Source organism: Lycorma delicatula, chromosome 2 (genome assembly GCF_047948215.1).
Source record: "Lycorma delicatula isolate Av1 chromosome 2, ASM4794821v1, whole genome shotgun sequence".
Classification (NCBI taxonomy): domain Eukaryota; kingdom Metazoa; phylum Arthropoda; class Insecta; order Hemiptera; family Fulgoridae; genus Lycorma; species Lycorma delicatula.
In genome coordinates this window covers 234878139-234896186 of record NC_134456.1, presented here as the reverse complement: position 1 = coordinate 234896186, position 18048 = coordinate 234878139, and the positions used below count along the sequence as shown (strand labels likewise).

Sequence of the window (18048 nt, the reverse complement as noted above, 5' to 3'; positions counted from 1 at the left end):
TTCGAGACTCACTACGTAGAGCCATTCACCCATCGGCACGATTTGTTCCCACCTTGGGTTACGGTTGCGTTTCGTAAGATGTCGCAACACCACCGAGTGTAAATGTAAGAAATATCAGTGTAGGTTGTTGTTGTGTAGCCGAGTAAATGTATATGTTGCAAGTCATGTGGTGTACCTGGTGTAGCATACGTGTATAGCGAAAAGTATTCTGCAGCTAAGTGTGTAGTGGGAAGAAAAGCTGCAGAGGCCAGGCCCGTGGGGACGCCAACCCCCAAAGTCTTAAAGAATAAGACTCCCCTTTGGGGATGTTGCTGACTGCTGACACCTGCCAAACCAAGTCATGAGCAATCGGGCTCCTGTTTGTATTTAACTGCAAACATTTCATTTTCTAGACTTTTTGCAGTCTCGACCTCCCTCCGATGTCCTGTCTCTCCACAGGCCACGCACTTGGCCTATTTGCACAACCCTTCCCACTTGTGCCACAGTTAAAGCAATTCCTGCTCTGGTCCGGCCCCGTACATTGTGCCACAGGGTGTCCATGCTCCCAGCAGCAGAAACAAGTCACATCTGGATACCGAAGAGCTACTTGGCAGGACTGCCAGCCCACCAGCAGCCTGCTGGATGAGGTTAATCTAGCAGCCTCCCTGAATGTTAACACCACCGAACATGTATAACCTGCTCTCAGCTTAACTGAAGATCATGCTACAGTCTCAAGGATTCAAGAACATAAAGATTGTTACAGTCTCATCATAAAATGAACAAAATCCAAAAACTGCAACGCTAAATTAAAAACCTCACAATCTGTCATTAAAGCTAGATAAAAGCCATTTATATTCCATATTTATTTGTATCAATACGTTGCTTAGATCAGGAGATGCAGCATAAAAAAAAAAAATAGCCTTTTCTCTTTAAAGTGGAATATTTTGGTTCAGAAAAATCATAGTGACATACAAAAAAAGAAATTAAAGCTATTCTTAAGCTTTCAAATGATTTTAATGCAGTTTATTGAAAAAAATTTGTTTCCCCTATGTGCTCGATCAAATAAAAGGAAATGTTTTTCAGATTTTTAAAACTTTTCTTCTCGCTGATTTTTTTTTTTAATTAGATAATTTTTGAAATCGAAGTGCACTGTCAAAAAGTAGAGTATTCAAGCTTTACTTTCTGTTTTTATTTGTCTCTCTAAACCGTTTGGTTGCAAAGTTTAAAACAGTTTGAACACAGTCATTTTTATTATAGTATATAGGTGTCCCTTTATTTTTTATACCAGTGTATAATTAGCACTAGTACAAAATAAAAAAACAAAACAGATTTATATTCTTTGTGAACAGCCACTTTACCAACCCAAGTTCAAACCTTTCTTTGTGCTGTGTAGCGGTCACAGTCACCAAATGCCATTCTAACTACTTATAATAAATATGTCAAAACAAATGAGTATTTATTATTATATACAAAGCATTATTATTCAATTATCAACGAAGAAATGAAGGAAAAAAGTAGAAAAAAAAAATCATTTATTTTTGAACACCAATTATAAACAAACCAATTATTGGATATTATATATTTTTATACTAAATTACAACTTACGTCATCCTGTTTAAAATGCCACTTAGTTTATAAATCACGTAGCATTTCTCAATCATGTATTAAAATGATTAAGTCATCAATGCTTAAGTCAATTTTTATATGACTTTAAAACTGTACGAGTTAAACACAATTTGTCCAATCCTGCATGAATTGACAGGATTATCGGTGCTTGTTCTAACTTGCTCGGTACAAATTATCACATGCGGTAAACAAGTAACTGCATGTTTATTCCTATCAGTTATGTGTTGCATTTCAAATCCTACATAAAGGCGGTAATTATTTATTTTATTTTCATAGTAATTTTCCCATGCAGTCTATAGCAGGTTTATTTGAGGTCAATCTTTTATTCACATCTCACATATTTGTGAATTCAAAACCATAACAGAACCAAGAAAGAAGAAATGGCAGTACAGTGCAGCATATATTAAACAAGAATTTATCGAAAATCCCACAAATCCATAATCACCAATCGTTTTTATTTGTCAAAAAAAACTTTTTCAAATTGAAAAATTGTCACAGAGGACGTGACGTGGGTCCATTTCAAAACTGAAAAAACAAAACAACAATCCAAACAGTGAAGGCATTCTCATTCTCCCAGTAAACCAAAGAAGTGTAAGCGAACCTTCTCCAACAGAAAGTCACTGTGTTCTGGGACCGAAATGCAGTTTCTTGGTGGAATTCATGGAACGTCGCACAACCATCACTGCAGCCCCATACTGCGTAATTCTTCAATGTCTACGAAGGGAAATTCAGAATAAGCAGAGAGGAATGTCATCAGGCATTGTCTTTCTCCATGACAATGCTCGGCCGCACACTGCAGCTGTAACAAAGAAGCTCCTGCAGCGTTTTCATTGGGAAGTGTTTGATCACCCAGCATACACCCCGGACTTAGCTCCATCCGATTTTCACTTCTTTGCTCACATGAAACGCTGGCTAGGAGGACAACATTTTGGCACAGACATCGAGCTGCAGACCAGCATAGAAACACGGCTGAAAACATAAGTGGCACCGTTCTATGATGAGGGTATTGGAAAGTTGATACCACACTATGAAAAATGTCTAGATTGGAGTGGTGACTATGTAGAGAAATAGCGTTAACTATGTAAGTACTTGTTACAAATAAAAAATTTTTTATATTTTCACTGTGATTTTAATTTCATGACTGATCGGACATTAAAAAAAAAAACCCTCGTAGCTCATCCAACTATATCAAAACTTTTTTCAGCGGCTTCCAAACAAGATGATAACAGACTTAGAGCTTCGTACAATATCTCATTGTTAATTGCTAAAACAGGCAAACCACACACGATTGTGGAAGATTTAATTTTACACGCAATAAAAGAAGTAATAACCACTATGCTCTATTAACCAGTAGTAGATATTACCCAAAAAATTCCTTTGAGCATTAGTTCTGTGCAAAGACAAATTGATGAGATGGCTGAAAACGTCAAAGAATCATTATGCAATCATCTTAAGACTTGCTAATTTTCAATTCAGTTGGATGAGACCACTTTACCAACTAATGACGCACTGTAGTTGTCATACATGAGATTTATCAAAGATGAGAAAATATATCAAGAACTATTATTGGCTATAAATTTAGAGATTGATGCAAACGGAGAAACCATATATAATACACTGGAAACATTTTATGATGAAAAGGAAATTCTTTTGAAGAATATTATGTCAATTTCTACTGATGGTGCTCCAGCTATGACAGGCTTCATAGCAAACTTAAAAAATAAAGTTCTAGACGTGCTTGCTGTACATTGCATCATTCATCATCGCCAACATTTAGTTGAGTGAACGTCTGCAATACGTTATAAGAGCAGTTAATAAAATCAGAAGCAACTCATTAAATGACAGATTATTTAGTCAGCTTTGCATTGACAATGATGAAAATTTCAACTGCTTGCTGCTTCACACAGAAGTACACTGGCAATCAAAAGGTGCTTGTCTGACTCGATTTTACAATCTGTTTGACTCCGATAGATTTCCTGGAAACCAAAGACACAGAGTTGTGCAACAACCCCATTACATCAAATAATGATACTGCATATTTGACAGACCTATATAATTGTTTAATGATGTTAATCTCCAGTTTCAAGGCAACGACTTAAACTTGATTAAAATAAAAAATGTCGCTGCTGCCTTGCTAGCCAAACTGCTACTATTATACAAGAGACATATTGACAGACATGAATTTAGTAGCTTCCCTAATTTTTCAGCAGTATCTTTCAACCACAACAATTTGCTTGTTTACTGCCAACACTTGGAGACCTCTACAGTGATTTCAAAGAACGATTCCAGAGCATTATAAATATGGACATACCAGACTCTGTGTTGGATCCTTTTTCAAATGTTAACAAAGCAGGATCATCCCAATTAGAAGAACAACTTATAGAACAAACAACAAATGAAAAAATAAAAATAAAATTCAAGAATGGCTACCAAGAATTTTGGCTGCAAAAGCCAATCCCGCAACTGTATCCTGGATTATGGTCGATTGTTTAACAATTCCTGGTCGATAGCATTCCTGTCATCATATTTGTGTGAACATGGATTTAGTGTTGCAGCAATGTTGCTAACCAAAAAGAGAAATTGGCTGCATGTTACTGAACACGGTGACTTACGGCTGTTTTTAAGTAAATTCGAGCCTGATGTTAACAAACTCATTAAAGCACATCAGATTCATCCTTCACATTAGTGTAAGTGAATTTTTCAACTGAAAGCTTTGTTTTAATTACTGTACTGTTATTTGAATATGCTATCATTATTGTTATATAACTATATAGATACAATTTTAATTTATTTCAAAGCAATTCTAATAAAAATACTTCCAAATACGACTAAATATGGGTTAAATTGCTCTCATTTAAAATGTAAGTTTCAACTCAGAAATAGCATATGCCACGTTTAAAAACAATAACTACATTTCTGTTTTTAAGAGCGCATCTTAAAAACAACTGTAATTATTATTTTTAATAGATGGTAAGTTTAAAAATTTTGGGGTGCACTAGAAATTTTTGATTCTTAATGTGGGTGGTGGGTGAAAAAGTTAGAGAATCAATGGTGTACATGATGAATGGCGATCATTCTCCATGAATTTAATGTCTACAGGCAACTTAGTTGTTTCAAGAAACTATCTTATTTAAAAAAATACAGAGCAAAAGAAAGAAGAAAAACAATGTATGAAAGGAAGGAGAAGAGTGAAAAGACTAAAGAAACATCGGAAGAGATACATTACGAGGGCCAGTAAGTTTAAGTAAGTTTATTCTGTTCACAATCAGTTTAAATTTCAATGAAGAAATGTTCCTAACACTTGGAAAGCTACTGAAATCTCAATACTAACTTCTATATCCCAGAGGAGCAGTTTGAAAACTGCTACCAAAAATTCAGTGATTCTCACTGACAATGCAAAATATCAAAGTAAGAATTTCTGTACTTAGAGTCAGAAATAAAAAAAGCCCAACACAAGAATAAGGTACACTGCACTCCCATTAATAAAATGGATTATTTATTTTTTCTGTTTATGATTAATTTACTATGTAAGCTTGAAAAAGCTAGAAGCTTGCGCGTGAAATTATGGAATTAGAATTTTATAGAGTATGAAAAATGCCGTGACATGCCTGAGTGGGGTTCAAACCGGGGACCCTTGCTGAGATGCTACCAATCCGCTACAGAGACTGGTTCATCTTCTTGATCTTAAGCAGGAACTTCAAGGTTACCTGAACACGAATGAGATGGATTTAATCCATCGCATTCAAATAAACAAGTACCGGTATGAAAGATATATAAATGATAAAATGGCCAAAAAACATTCAAAGTTTTGAGTTAATTTTACCATTACAAACTTAATCTAATCAAAATTATTTTGAGTCAAAAACTATATTAAGTATCATAATGTGGCATTAAAAAGAGATTAGACAACTGATAGGTGAAAAGCTCTATGAACATCAATGAATAAGCGCATGGTGCACTTCAGAAAATACTAAGGGAAATATGCAGACAAAAGACTGGATTTTTTAAAATGTAATTATAATCCATTAATCATTAATTATAATGATAAGGATCATCAGGATGTACAAAAATATTATTTTTAAACAACTTCTAACCATGGAATTTTCTCAGCAAAATAAATGTAATTTTCCATTTATTACCAATTATTACTTATATAAGAATTAATTTTATTATAATCTCAGAATCAATTACTTTTTAAGCATCCAGTACTTGCGATTTCTATCATCATTCAATAAATTACACATGAGTTCCATCACGTCATTTTATTTCACAATTTTTTTATTAACTGATGCTTTTCATACTAATAGAAAATCTCATAACATGAACACTGATGGGTTAAATTTTAATGTTAATTACAGTAAAGAAAATTGAGGAAAATTAAACATAATTTTATTTGTAATAATGTACACAGACTATTACTTGACAGTTGATCAGATTAAATTGGATGTAAAATATACCAAAAGAATGGGTCAAGTGATGAATAATACAAACTCCTGTGAGATATTACTATGCAATCACCTCAATTCATTCATAAATAGCTAACCAATATCCATTGTATGCATAATAGCCAATTTAACAACCACAATTCTAACATAAAACAGACAATAGTATCAGAGTCAGATAACTGATAAGTCATTCAATATATTCTACGTAATTTCATATTACAGTTAATAAACTGTATTATAAACAGAAATTATAGTTAATCTACTCATCAAAACTCATAACAATGTTAAGAAGCAAAACATACAAATTAATAACATCACTTAAGTTACCACAGTGGTCTTACACCATAATCAGGCCAAAGAACTAATAAATTATATATTTTCATTATGTTTACACAATTTGAATAGTTCAGTGGTCTTATCTTATAATGTATTGCTGTATTGTAGAACAAGTTAGAACTTCAGTTGATCATTCAAAAAGTGTTCTGTTCAATTTAACAACCTAATGAATTTGAATTTCTTCCTTTATTACAAACTTGTAAACATGTAAACTAATCAATATTGTAAATGATCTATAGTTTACACCTTTATCTAGTGTCCTACGTACCACATCCTGCACCAAAATTAATTGCCAAAGGCTATAACAACTAAAATTTCCACAAGTCAACTGAATCTAACAATGTCATATTTTATCAATTACCTTGGTTTTTTTTTTTATTCTCAAAATTTTTATTTATATAGTTTAACATAATAAATAAACATGTAAATGAGGATCACAATTACCTTGACCTTTAATCAGAAGAAAAAAATAGTAACATCTCGAAACATTGTAATTTTTTTTTAATCATTTGTAGCTTAACTTAAAAGAGAGTTCATCTAAATAAGATATGCACAAAAAACTTATATCGCATTTCTGTTTAAAAATCAGACGCATATAAGATAAACACAAGATACTTAACCCATAAAATAGAAGAAAAAGCTTAGTTTATATTAAAGAATTATTTTTTAGATTCATAAGTATTATAATTTAAGTAACATCGATATATGTAACAGAATACAGTTAACATAACATGCAAACTATAGTATTCTAACCTAGTCGACCCGTAGCTAGGGCATCAGCAAGTAACGGATTATTCTGCTTCAGAAGAGCAAGCTGGTCAGGATTTGCTAAAAACAAATCGCGAACATGAGCAGGGTCATCGACTCTATTCCAATGCTGGGCAGCATTTGACCTGTTGCCACCTCTTGATGTTGATGGAGCTGCTCCAGGCACCTGAATAGCACTAAAATCCATCCCTGACAAAGGCCCTGAAAATATATATTTCCAAACTCTTATACACAAACTGTTTACAACTACAGTAGCGTGCAAATTAATCCAAACACAATGTTATTTAATAAAAAGTAACTTTATTTAAAATAAATCATAACTATACAATTTGTGGATATCTAGTAATTAATGTCTTGATCACTTAATTATTCAAGTAATTTATACTAATCACTTCATGTATATGATTTGGCATCAATTCAACAGGTGTACTACACATTTATTTGATTTCTTCATCATGAAAACTAAACCAATATTATTTTGATTCATTTTTGAGTCTTGTTTTTTTTTTTTTATTATTTTCCAAATATTTTCAATCGGGTTTAAGTCTGAGAGTTGCTTGGCCACTGGAGCATTTTAGTGTTTTGTTAATTGAAAAACTGTTTCACTTTTTTGGCAGTATGGCATGGTGCCAAATCTTGTTTGAACAATCCATTGCCTTGTGGGAATTTGTTTTGAAGTTGTGTGGAAACCTTTATTTCAGAATCTTGATAAAAATTAAGTTTCTGTAAAGTGATATATCCATCACTTTTCAACATATCGTTTACTGGAAGTAATGAAGAAGGGCCTTCAAATGTGAAACATCTCCAAAACATTTTTTTCTGGGGATGTTTAACTGATTGTTGGAGAGGAGCAGTAATGTACTTTAATCTGATGTTTCATATGGAACCCTTTGTCTCTGAACATAAAAATGTGACTCGGAAATCATAACATTTTTTTTTATCCAGTTAGCATGTGCTTTGACCACAACAACCTTTTTTGCACATTGCTGGTGTTAAAAGCTGCTTTTTAACTGGCTGATGAACTTTCCATCCAGCTGCAAGAAGTCTACAACAGTCAAAAGTCATAACGGTTATCATGTGTATATCTGTTCCACTGGTTGCTAATTCTCAATTTAAGTCTACACATAATTTTCAATCAAGTTTACGTATTCTCACTAAAAACTGATCCTATATTGGAGTAGTTTTTATTTTACTGCCATATTTGCCTTTCTTTGAAGTGAAAAGGAACCAGTTTCTTTAAATTATTTTAAAATACTTCATTCACTTCCCTAGACCACCACACTCAGAAGCTATTTTTGTCGTATCATACTGGTATTGATATGCTCAGAAAGAGAAACAATTCTGGACTATTGTCCATTATTATATATTCAAGATACACAGAATAAAAAATACAGGAATATGATTTTGTAATAAAAAACAAAATAAACTTTCACAAAACAGTATTTACAACATGAAAATTGTTAAATAATCGAAGAACAATAACCTCCTCACATTACTCAGACAACTTAAAGAAAGAGTGTTTGGTGAAGCAATATAGCCTAAACATAGAAATAAACAAAAAATACCTTATGTTCAGATTAATTTGCTCACTACTGTACGTACACTGAATTAATAATACATTTAATGGTAAATCAATAGATATATATTTAACAAATGTAAATTTTATTTAAATTACAAAAGACCAATTTTTTTATATATATGGTGGGTCACTAGAAAACTAATTTCTCTACACTTTAAGCTAATTCTTATTGCTTGAGAGTATCTTAACTTCCTAACCATCTAGAACTAGCACACAACACTTAATAATTATCACCTAGATTACTAGCTAAAATTCTGTCAACCTCCTATTCCTATTCCTGACAAAAAGATATCTTTTTCTCAATGAGAAAAAACAAAACACAAAACCAGAGCTTTAGTTAGAAAGCTGTCCATCTAACAGCTCAATCTTAAAATTTTCATAATGGTTTCAGGTGATTTTTTGTAATTATGATTTTTTATTTTTTTAATCTCATTCTACATTTGTTATCATATGATGTACATACTGAAAATAGTAAAGGTTTACTACTTTCAGTGTACGTAAAGCTGAAAACAACTTACAATAATCACAACACTTTTATCTTAACAATATATTATGAATAAATACCATAAATAACGGAAACTTCCTCTTGGATTGTCAATTTATATACTGATACAGTATAACAGCCTATAATAAAATTGATCAAGTTGATTCAATTGACAAGCTGAACAAATGATTACTTTGGCATATTTTAAGAAATCTACATTTATGCACCACAGTATTTATTCTGTACAATTTTATCCTAGAGATAGCAACATTATAAAAATAGTGTGCTTGTTTATCTAAAAAATATAAGTAATGTATTATACGAATTCCCAACGTTACCAAAACACAAAAGTAAATAAAGATAATTAAAAAGCCCTTTTTGCACTCCAGAAGGTGGAGGTAGATTTCAACGGTGCTAAGTAGAGGATAAAAAGATTTCTACCTTAAAGTTAAGAAAACCTTCAAATTTACTCAATACGACAATCGTTGCAAGAAAAAAAAATTTCACATGTTTAGCATACGACAAGCCCCATCTTCTTACAATTCTAGCAACATTTTGGTCATCCCTTGCCGTAAGGGTTGGTCATATCAATGACTGCTTCAGACAAAAGTTTTAGGTAATGTTTAGAGGACTAACAACCACATAAAATTCGACCTATTGAGGGAGGTATGATTTTTTGGCTTCGAAACCCCACTTTTTTCACTACACTCTGGAAGATTGTTAACATCAAAAAGTGACAATATTGTTCGATGAATCAGACTTGATACGGTACGACTGGCGATTAACTGTCAGAATGGTTGCAGAATAATTAAATTTGAACTATACCACAATCCATCAAATTTTGACAAACGAATTCGACATGAAATAAGTTTGTGCAAAATTGGTCACAAAAAACCTACTGTTGAACAGAAAAACAACAGGGTCGAAGTGTGCCACTATCTTCTAGGGTGAATTGAAATTGATCCTGATTTTCTAAAAAATGTAATTACTGGTGATGAATCTTGGATATTTGAGTACAACCCAGAAACAAAACCCCAGAGCAAGAAGTGGCACACTTCAAACTCACCACGTCCCAAAAAAGCAAAAATGAGCAAATAAAAAATCAAAATTGTTTCTTCGATAGTAATGGCATTGACCATAAGGAGTTTTGCCTGCAGGACAGATTGTAAATCAATGTTTAATGAGAAATTCTTGAAAGATTGCAAAAAAGAGACTGCCCATGTGAGACCAGCCATCAAAGACAACTGGATGCTGCATCATGACAATGCTCCTTGTCAATGCACTCTCAGATAATGAGTTTTTGGCAAAGAAAAACATTCCTGTAGTTCCTTAACCACCTTAGTCAGCTCGAGTCCATGTGACTTTTTCCTATTCCCAACTTCAAAAACATCTCAAAGACACCACTTTGGAACAGTAGAAAACATTTTAAAAAATGTAACTAACCATCTGAAGGATATTACAATTTATCACCTTAATTTAATACAAATTTTCAGAAATATTTAGGAAAGCTAATGTTCCACCTCCCCTCCAAACAAATAAATCAATCTAAGTTCACATCTACTGTAAAATTTAGCACTGCTGAAAAAAATCCTAAATGAAGAAACAGATCTAAAAATCAACATTTTTTTAGTTAAAAATAGTTAGCAATAAATTTGCCCAAGTGGACAGTTACACATGCAATTATGGTGGACACCATCTTGCATCAAATATTTTTATGGTGTCCGTATCAGCATTTTATATTAGTTTATATATTAATTTTGTCTCACGTCGCTCAAGAAGCTATGTGGTGTGAGAATATCTCGGATCCGTAACCATGCACACATCGGTTCAAATCCAACTTCATATACATATTTTTTTTTTAATTTAAATATATCGATTTATTAATAATTATAAACCTCTAAAAATTTTTGAATTAAAAGAAACATACATAAGATTTTATTTCACTAATAACTTTTTTTTTGTTATTATTGTATTATTTATTGTAATAATTTTTTTTACAATCAGAGGTTAACAATTATTAATAAATCAATATATTTAAATTAAAAAAAAAATTTAAAAGAAGATATATGTATATGAAGTTGGATAAGAACCGATTTGCCTTCCCCTTGTAAGATCTAAATATTTCATTAATTAAAATTTTATTTGGCTATAACAATGGAACCTGAGGGCTTATTACTGCTGTTAAGAAAAAGTCCAAAATCAAAATTTGTTTGGAGTTTGAGCTTTTTGGACATTTTTGGTAAAGTCAATTGCAATCAGAAGAGGAGGTGCAAAACTAGGTGTACAAGTCTTAAATCCAAAATTTCAATATTCTACAGCTAATTGTTTTTGAGTTACACGATTTACATACATTCGTACGTACGTACAGATGTCACGCCGAAACTAGCCAAAATAGATATTTCCATTGAAATCTGAAAACCAAAATTTTTAATGATTTCAATACTTCCTTTACTCCTTAAAAGTAAGTAAAATTGTATAATTTACTTTATTTATCTTAATAAACACTACCTACGGATAATAAACCTGATACAGATGAAGAAGATGAACTAGTTGAAAGATCTAAAAGCAACAATTTTTTAGTTAAAAATAGGCAGAAACAAATTCCAAAATTATGTAAAAATAAACATTTATTGGTAAACAAAATTTTACATCATTTTCTTAACTAATAAAAATGTATAATTTATCTTAAGTAAAGTAAATTATACAAATGTATAAACAATGTATAATACACTGTACAATAAATTGTACTAAAAATATATACATTTTACTTTAAATTATACAAAGTAAACAACATTTGTTTCCTTAAGTAGCAAACAAATAATTATTTGTTTCCTACCTAAGGAAGCAATCATTATCATTTGCTACATAGTAAAACTGAGATAAGAAATTAAAATAAAAATGTACAAAATCATGGCAAGATAAACTCTAAAATACTCCCAATTATAAAGTCGATACTGATGTAGATGAAAGTAGCTACAAGAATATTAAAATGGATAACTGAAGTAATTACAAGGGCCAAGATAAGAAATTAACACATACAGTAATATCCAGGATGGGTTCAAAATACTTAAAAAATACAAGGTGATAAGTTTCAGTTACAAGCTGTGAAGTATACAGAACAAAGAATATGTGAGAAACAAGATCCGTAAGTGGTGGGGATAAGGGAGAGCATGAAAGGGGGCTGTAGAAACCAAAGAAGTTACAAATAATAGAAAACTAGTGTATTATTGAAGATGGAAATGCTCATCCCCAAATGACAGATGAAGATGTAAAACAATTAAAGCTAACACAGAAAATACATTTTAAATTAAAAAAAGTTCAACACAGTTTAAAAAGATTTTTTTTAAATTAAAAAATGCTAACTTAAAAACTCATTAAAAGGTAAATCGGTAAAAACAAAACAGAAACCCTTACAAAAACAATCTGTTTCTATTATTTCTACCTCACAACTTTTTCTAAGGGTCAATTCATTTCAGAATACCCAAAGGTTGTTTTGCAGACAAATTTACTTAATTTTATCAGTTTTACCACATTCTGTGGAAAATGGTAATATCATTTTCAGTCTGAGATTCAAAACATTAATTGTAAAATACTACACATAATTTGTTAGCATTAATCTCCATTCTATAATGAAGTTATATACATGAATTTCCATCTTAAACAATTCACAGTTCATTAAGAAAAAGAATAACAAAAGCATTAGTTTGATTTGTTCAAAATTTTAAGAAAATATTGGTATATCCAAACACAAACACCCTGTTCATGTTGTATGTTAAATATATATAGCCTATAAATAGGCTATATATGTTTCCATAGTTATAAATTTATTCATGTATCAGCTGTATCAACAAGACAACTTTTAATATTTATTTTACTTTTATAATACAATTGGACATTCTGTGTACATATGTAAACCTGAAATCGACAGTGTTTAACTTTATGTAGTCATTTTTAATTAATATCAACCCTCCCCTTTTGTTGCAAAAATAAGCAAATAAAAATAATAAAACAAATTTTTTGTTACGTTTTTTATTTTGCTACGTTTTTATAAGGTCTTTTATATAAGTTAAATTTAAAACTCAACAAGTTCTGTTTTTAAAAAAACATGAACTTTATTTATACAATTAAAATTGTTACAATTATTATACTCATACATGTAATTGTTTAGAATTAATTGTTAATGTCATTATGCATACATGCAAATGACTTTAATTTAACAGGACAATGTAATATTGAATGAGTCTACTAATACAAGGCAGAGGCTTAAATATACATGTTAACTAGATGAGTTCCTGATTGAGACTAAATAATTGTCTTATAGAAAACAATTATTTCATCAGGCTCAAACTCATGCAATATAAAAGATTATTTTAATTTTTTATATATATATATCAAAACAAAGCTGAGTAAGAAAAATAAGTACTAATAAGTAAAACGATTGAAATGTAAAAGAGAAAAACATTATTTAAATCCGATTACTAACTGTTGTATACCTATGACATCAAAAGACTGAAATTTTTGGAGATGAGGATTAAAGGGAAAATTTATTAGTTTCTTTATACAAATTTCAAAGGGGACTTATATTTTCCAACAGTCAATAAAACTTATCTGTCAACTTCATACAACATAACAATCAATTCCCACGAATGTTAATTAGATATTACCCTAATGGATTTAGTTTACAAATAACTATATACATGTCAACAAGAATGACTACAAACAAACGAGTAGGAATAAAAAACTACGGCCAACACAAAAGTGTTATCTAAAAATAACAGTAGTGTTTACACAATTAATACGGTGTAATATAAAAGGTACAAAGAGGAGGAGGAACAATATAATATAAAAATATGTAATGATACTTCCTTACTAACATCAATAACATATACAATGAAAATATCTACAGGTAAGTCCACTTTTATACATGAATCACATTATTTTTTCTATTTTATGTATGTAACAGTATATAGACTGATGAAAAAATAATCTAAAAGCAGAATGCAATCATTTAAAACAGAATGAATAGTTTGATAAAAGTATCATTTGCAATAGCAATAACATTTATCATAATGATATGATACAGTCATAGTGATATGATACCGTATTTATGATAATGTCATGATACAAATGTGGATGCACCTTAAGGTGCTTTGAGGAACAAAAATAAAACTTAGGTTATGTCTGCTACTTTTAAAACACAATTCATCTAAATTTAATTATTTAAAGAACTAACTAAACACATCAGCCACAATTATGTTTATTTTGAAGGGAAAAATTACCAAAATTAAAACCCATAACTATAATAGTATTACTATTAATAATTCATGAAACTGAACCTATACAAGTTTTGATAAAAGAAATACACATAATTTTTAAATTTCCCAGGTTGTATAAGTCCAGTTGTCAATTTTTTTTTGTGTTTGTACACTTGTCCCTAGTGTATGTTTTATATTGGTAGCCCATATTGGTTGCTTAGTTTATTGTTGGCTTTCAAAAAGGCTACATGTGTTTTCATATGGCAGTTTTTGTATGTTTCCTGTAGCAGAGGGAATATCAGGTTATTTAACAGTATCTCCAGTCTTAGCTGTTATCCCTCATTATCGAGCTCAGAGCGGCACAGGCATGTAGGGTTTTGCGGTTGTGGAGTCTTCAGCATAAGATGGTTTTCAGTGCGGAGAAAACCACTATGATGTTTTTGAAGGGCCGTTTAGCTGCAACTCGCCATCCGCGGGTTGTGATGGACGGTCGTTCAATTAGGTATATCACCCTTCAGAAATACCTGGGTGTTATCCTTGATGAGAGGCTTCTCTTCAAGGAACACCTTCAGTATGTGGCGAAGAAGGCAGTAGATGCTTTCTTCGGCGTCCGTAGAGTGGTCCATCCCGATTGGGGGTTGAATTTCCGTACCATGCGGATTCTTTACAAAGGTGTTTGCGAGGCCATTATGTTGTACGCTGCGCCCGTCTGGGCTCATCGTTTGCGGTTCCAATGTTATAGGGACATTCTATTACGAGCCCAGCGTTTTCTTTTATTAGCGGTTGTCGGCGGTTACAGGACTGTCTCGCGAGAGGCAGTAACTGTGATCGCGGGCATCAAACCTGTGGATATTTCGGCTACGGAACGTAGCCAGCGGTATGTTGCAAAGAAGGGAGGCCTTCTTACTTCTGGGCGTATGCGTGAGATCGAAGACCAAGGTTTTGACTCTTGGCAAGATAGGTGGAACAATTCTTTAACAGGTCGTTATACGCATGGTATATTCCCCAATGTTAGAGAGTTGCAAGCGGTTAGCTGGGTATCCCCCAATCGGCACACGACACAGTTCCTCTCCGGACATGGTGCCTTTAGGGATAAATTGGCTAAGTTCAGGTTGGTTGATTCCGGCTTCTGTCCGGACTGTAGGGTCGATGACACCGTGGACCATGTCCTACACATATGTCCCCGGTACGAAGCTGAGCGTACCAGAGTTACTAGGGAACTCGAGAGAGTAAACTCTGTTTTGGATCTACGAGTCAACTGGAGGACTCGTAGAGAGTGGACTATAGTTGCTGGCTTCCTTCGCTTCCTCGCCCTGAGCAGGACTGCCGAAGGGATTTTAGTAGGTGATAGGAACCTGAGTGGCTAGGGACCGCCTGGGCAGTTGACTGGCCGAAGGTAGGCGCTTAAGGCAGCGTGCCTCGGTTAGAATAATTGGTGTTATTTTGTTGGAGTAAAGCTGTCGGCGGAGTTGCGGCCGCTGCCAACGGGCATGGTTATCCTTGTCCCGGAGGTGCGGTCGCGCTTCGGCGAGGGCATTTTGTGAGCTAACGACACTGTCGGCGGGGCGTCTCTGGCGCTTCGGTGGTATGCAGCGGCGTTTCGACTGCGGTTACGAAAGATGGTGAATGTCACGCGGGACTCCGCGATGGAGCTGTGTGGGAGTAGGCGTTAATTCTCCTCTCCCGGGCAGACCGGAGCGGAGTCAGTAAAAAACTCATTTCGAGTAATAAGCGGGGTTCTTAAGGGAACAAGGTCTAAATTTCGCTGTGTTAAACTTTAGTGGGAAAGTTTTGTTATAGTGGTAGTTTGCTCGGATCTGAGATATTCGATAATTGGCTCAATAAAGTTAGTGCTAGGCGCGGGGTCTTCATTCCGCGGTTAGGCTTCTGGCTTAGTTCCTGAGGGCGACATGGTAGCTGCAGGTGTCCGTTGTCTTCTTTCTGAAGGCATAAACACATAAAACTATCTCGGGGTGAACTTTACCGATGCAGATGTCCCTCGAGGCATCTGCATCGGTGGCATCTCTGCGGGTCCTGAACTGAAAGCTGTAGTGCGCAATCAGTTTGAGGGCGAGAAGATGTCCTCCGTTAAAGCCACTACTGGCTAGGAACGGAGGGGGTGGTGTAGCGACCGGACACGCTACGAGGGGGGAATCATCTTCTCCCCTCGGAGGAAAATCGAGATGTGTTATCCCTCATTGTTATAGGGACATTCTTTTACGAGCCCAGCGTCTTCTTTTGTTAGCTGTTGTCGGTGGCTACAGAACTGTTTCGCGAGAAGCAGTCACTGTGATTGCCGGCATGAAACCCCTGGATATTTTAGCCAGCGGTATATCTCAAAGAAGGGAGGCCTTCTAACGTCAGGGAGTATGCGGGAAATTGAAGACCAAGGTTTTGACTCTTGGCAAGCTAGGTGGAATGATTCTTCTACTAGTTTCTATACGCATGGTATTTTTCCAAATGTTAGGGAGTTGCGTGCTATTAGTTGGGTTTCCCCCAATCAACATATTACTCATTTTCTTTCGGGACATGGTGCTTTTAGGGATAGTTTGGCTAGGTTTAGGTTGGTTGACTCCGGCTTGTGCTCGAAATGTAGAATCGATGATACGGTGGACCATGTCCTGTATGTCTGTCCAAGGTACAAGCTGAACGTACCAGCGTTATTAGGGAACTTGCGAGAGTGAACTTCTTTGATCTGCGGGTCAACTGGAGGACTCGCAGAGACTGGACAATTGTGGCTGGCTTCCTTAGATTCCTCGCCCAACGTAGGGCGGCCGAGGGAATTTAATAGAGTAGGAACCCGGGTGGCTAGGGTCTGCCTGGACAGTTTGATTGACCGAAGGTAGGCGCTTCGGCAGGGAGCCAAGGTTAGTTAGATAAGAAGTGTCAACGATTGTTAAAGCTGTCGGCGGAACGGCGACTGCACTACCGATGGGCATGGGATGCCATGCAGCCGTATGGTGTAGCGGCGTTTTGACGAGGGCATTTTAGAACGAGCAAACGACGTTGGGAGGTGAGATGCGGCTACACTGCCGAAGGGCATGGGACACTATGCAGCCGCGAGGTCTAGAGGCATCTCGACGATGGTTTATTGTGGCGAATGTCACGCGGGACTCTGCGATGGAGCCGAGTGGGAGTAGGCGGTCAATCCGCCTCTTCCTGGTAGACCAGACCGGAGTCCGTAATTAACCTAAGTCAGGGATTTATTAAAGCATAAGCTGAGTTCACTAGGGAAACTAGGACTAAATTTCGTTGTTGCGATCAACATGTTTGCTGGTATGCTGTGTTATTTTGTTTCGAATTACGAGACATTCACGAAATTGGCTCATAACAAGTAGAACTAGGCGCGGGATTCGCGCTTCCGCGAGCTCGGTTAGCTAGTTCAGAGGGAGACGATGTAGGACATTCAAGATGTCCGGACAAGGCCTACAAGGCAAAAAGATGAGATTAAATCAGCTTAGATAAATGTCTACCGAGGCATTTGCATCGGTGGCATCCCAACGAGGCTTATTACTATGAGATGTAAAAAGTCAGAGGGCGATAGACGACTCCCGTTAAAGTCCAACAGGGCAAGGA

General features: G+C 34.4%; 1 protein-coding gene across 5 annotated transcripts in view; it reads right to left on the bottom strand.

Annotated features, from left to right (window-relative positions):
• Window positions 1-18048, bottom strand: part of rngo (DNA damage inducible 1 homolog rngo) — a 91439-nt gene that overhangs the window by 50238 nt on the left and 23153 nt on the right. For 3 of the 5 annotated variants that reach the window (XM_075357397.1, XM_075357398.1, XM_075357401.1), the window contains exon 2: window positions 7140-7355. The exons of 1 other annotated variant lie outside the window; for it this stretch is intronic. In XM_075357397.1, the coding sequence (XP_075213512.1) occupies window positions 7140-7355 (216 nt within the window). Of the gene's footprint in view, window positions 1-7139; window positions 7356-11567; window positions 11629-18048 lie in introns of all 5 variants that reach the window. One more of the 5 variants, XM_075357399.1, reaches the window with a different exon arrangement.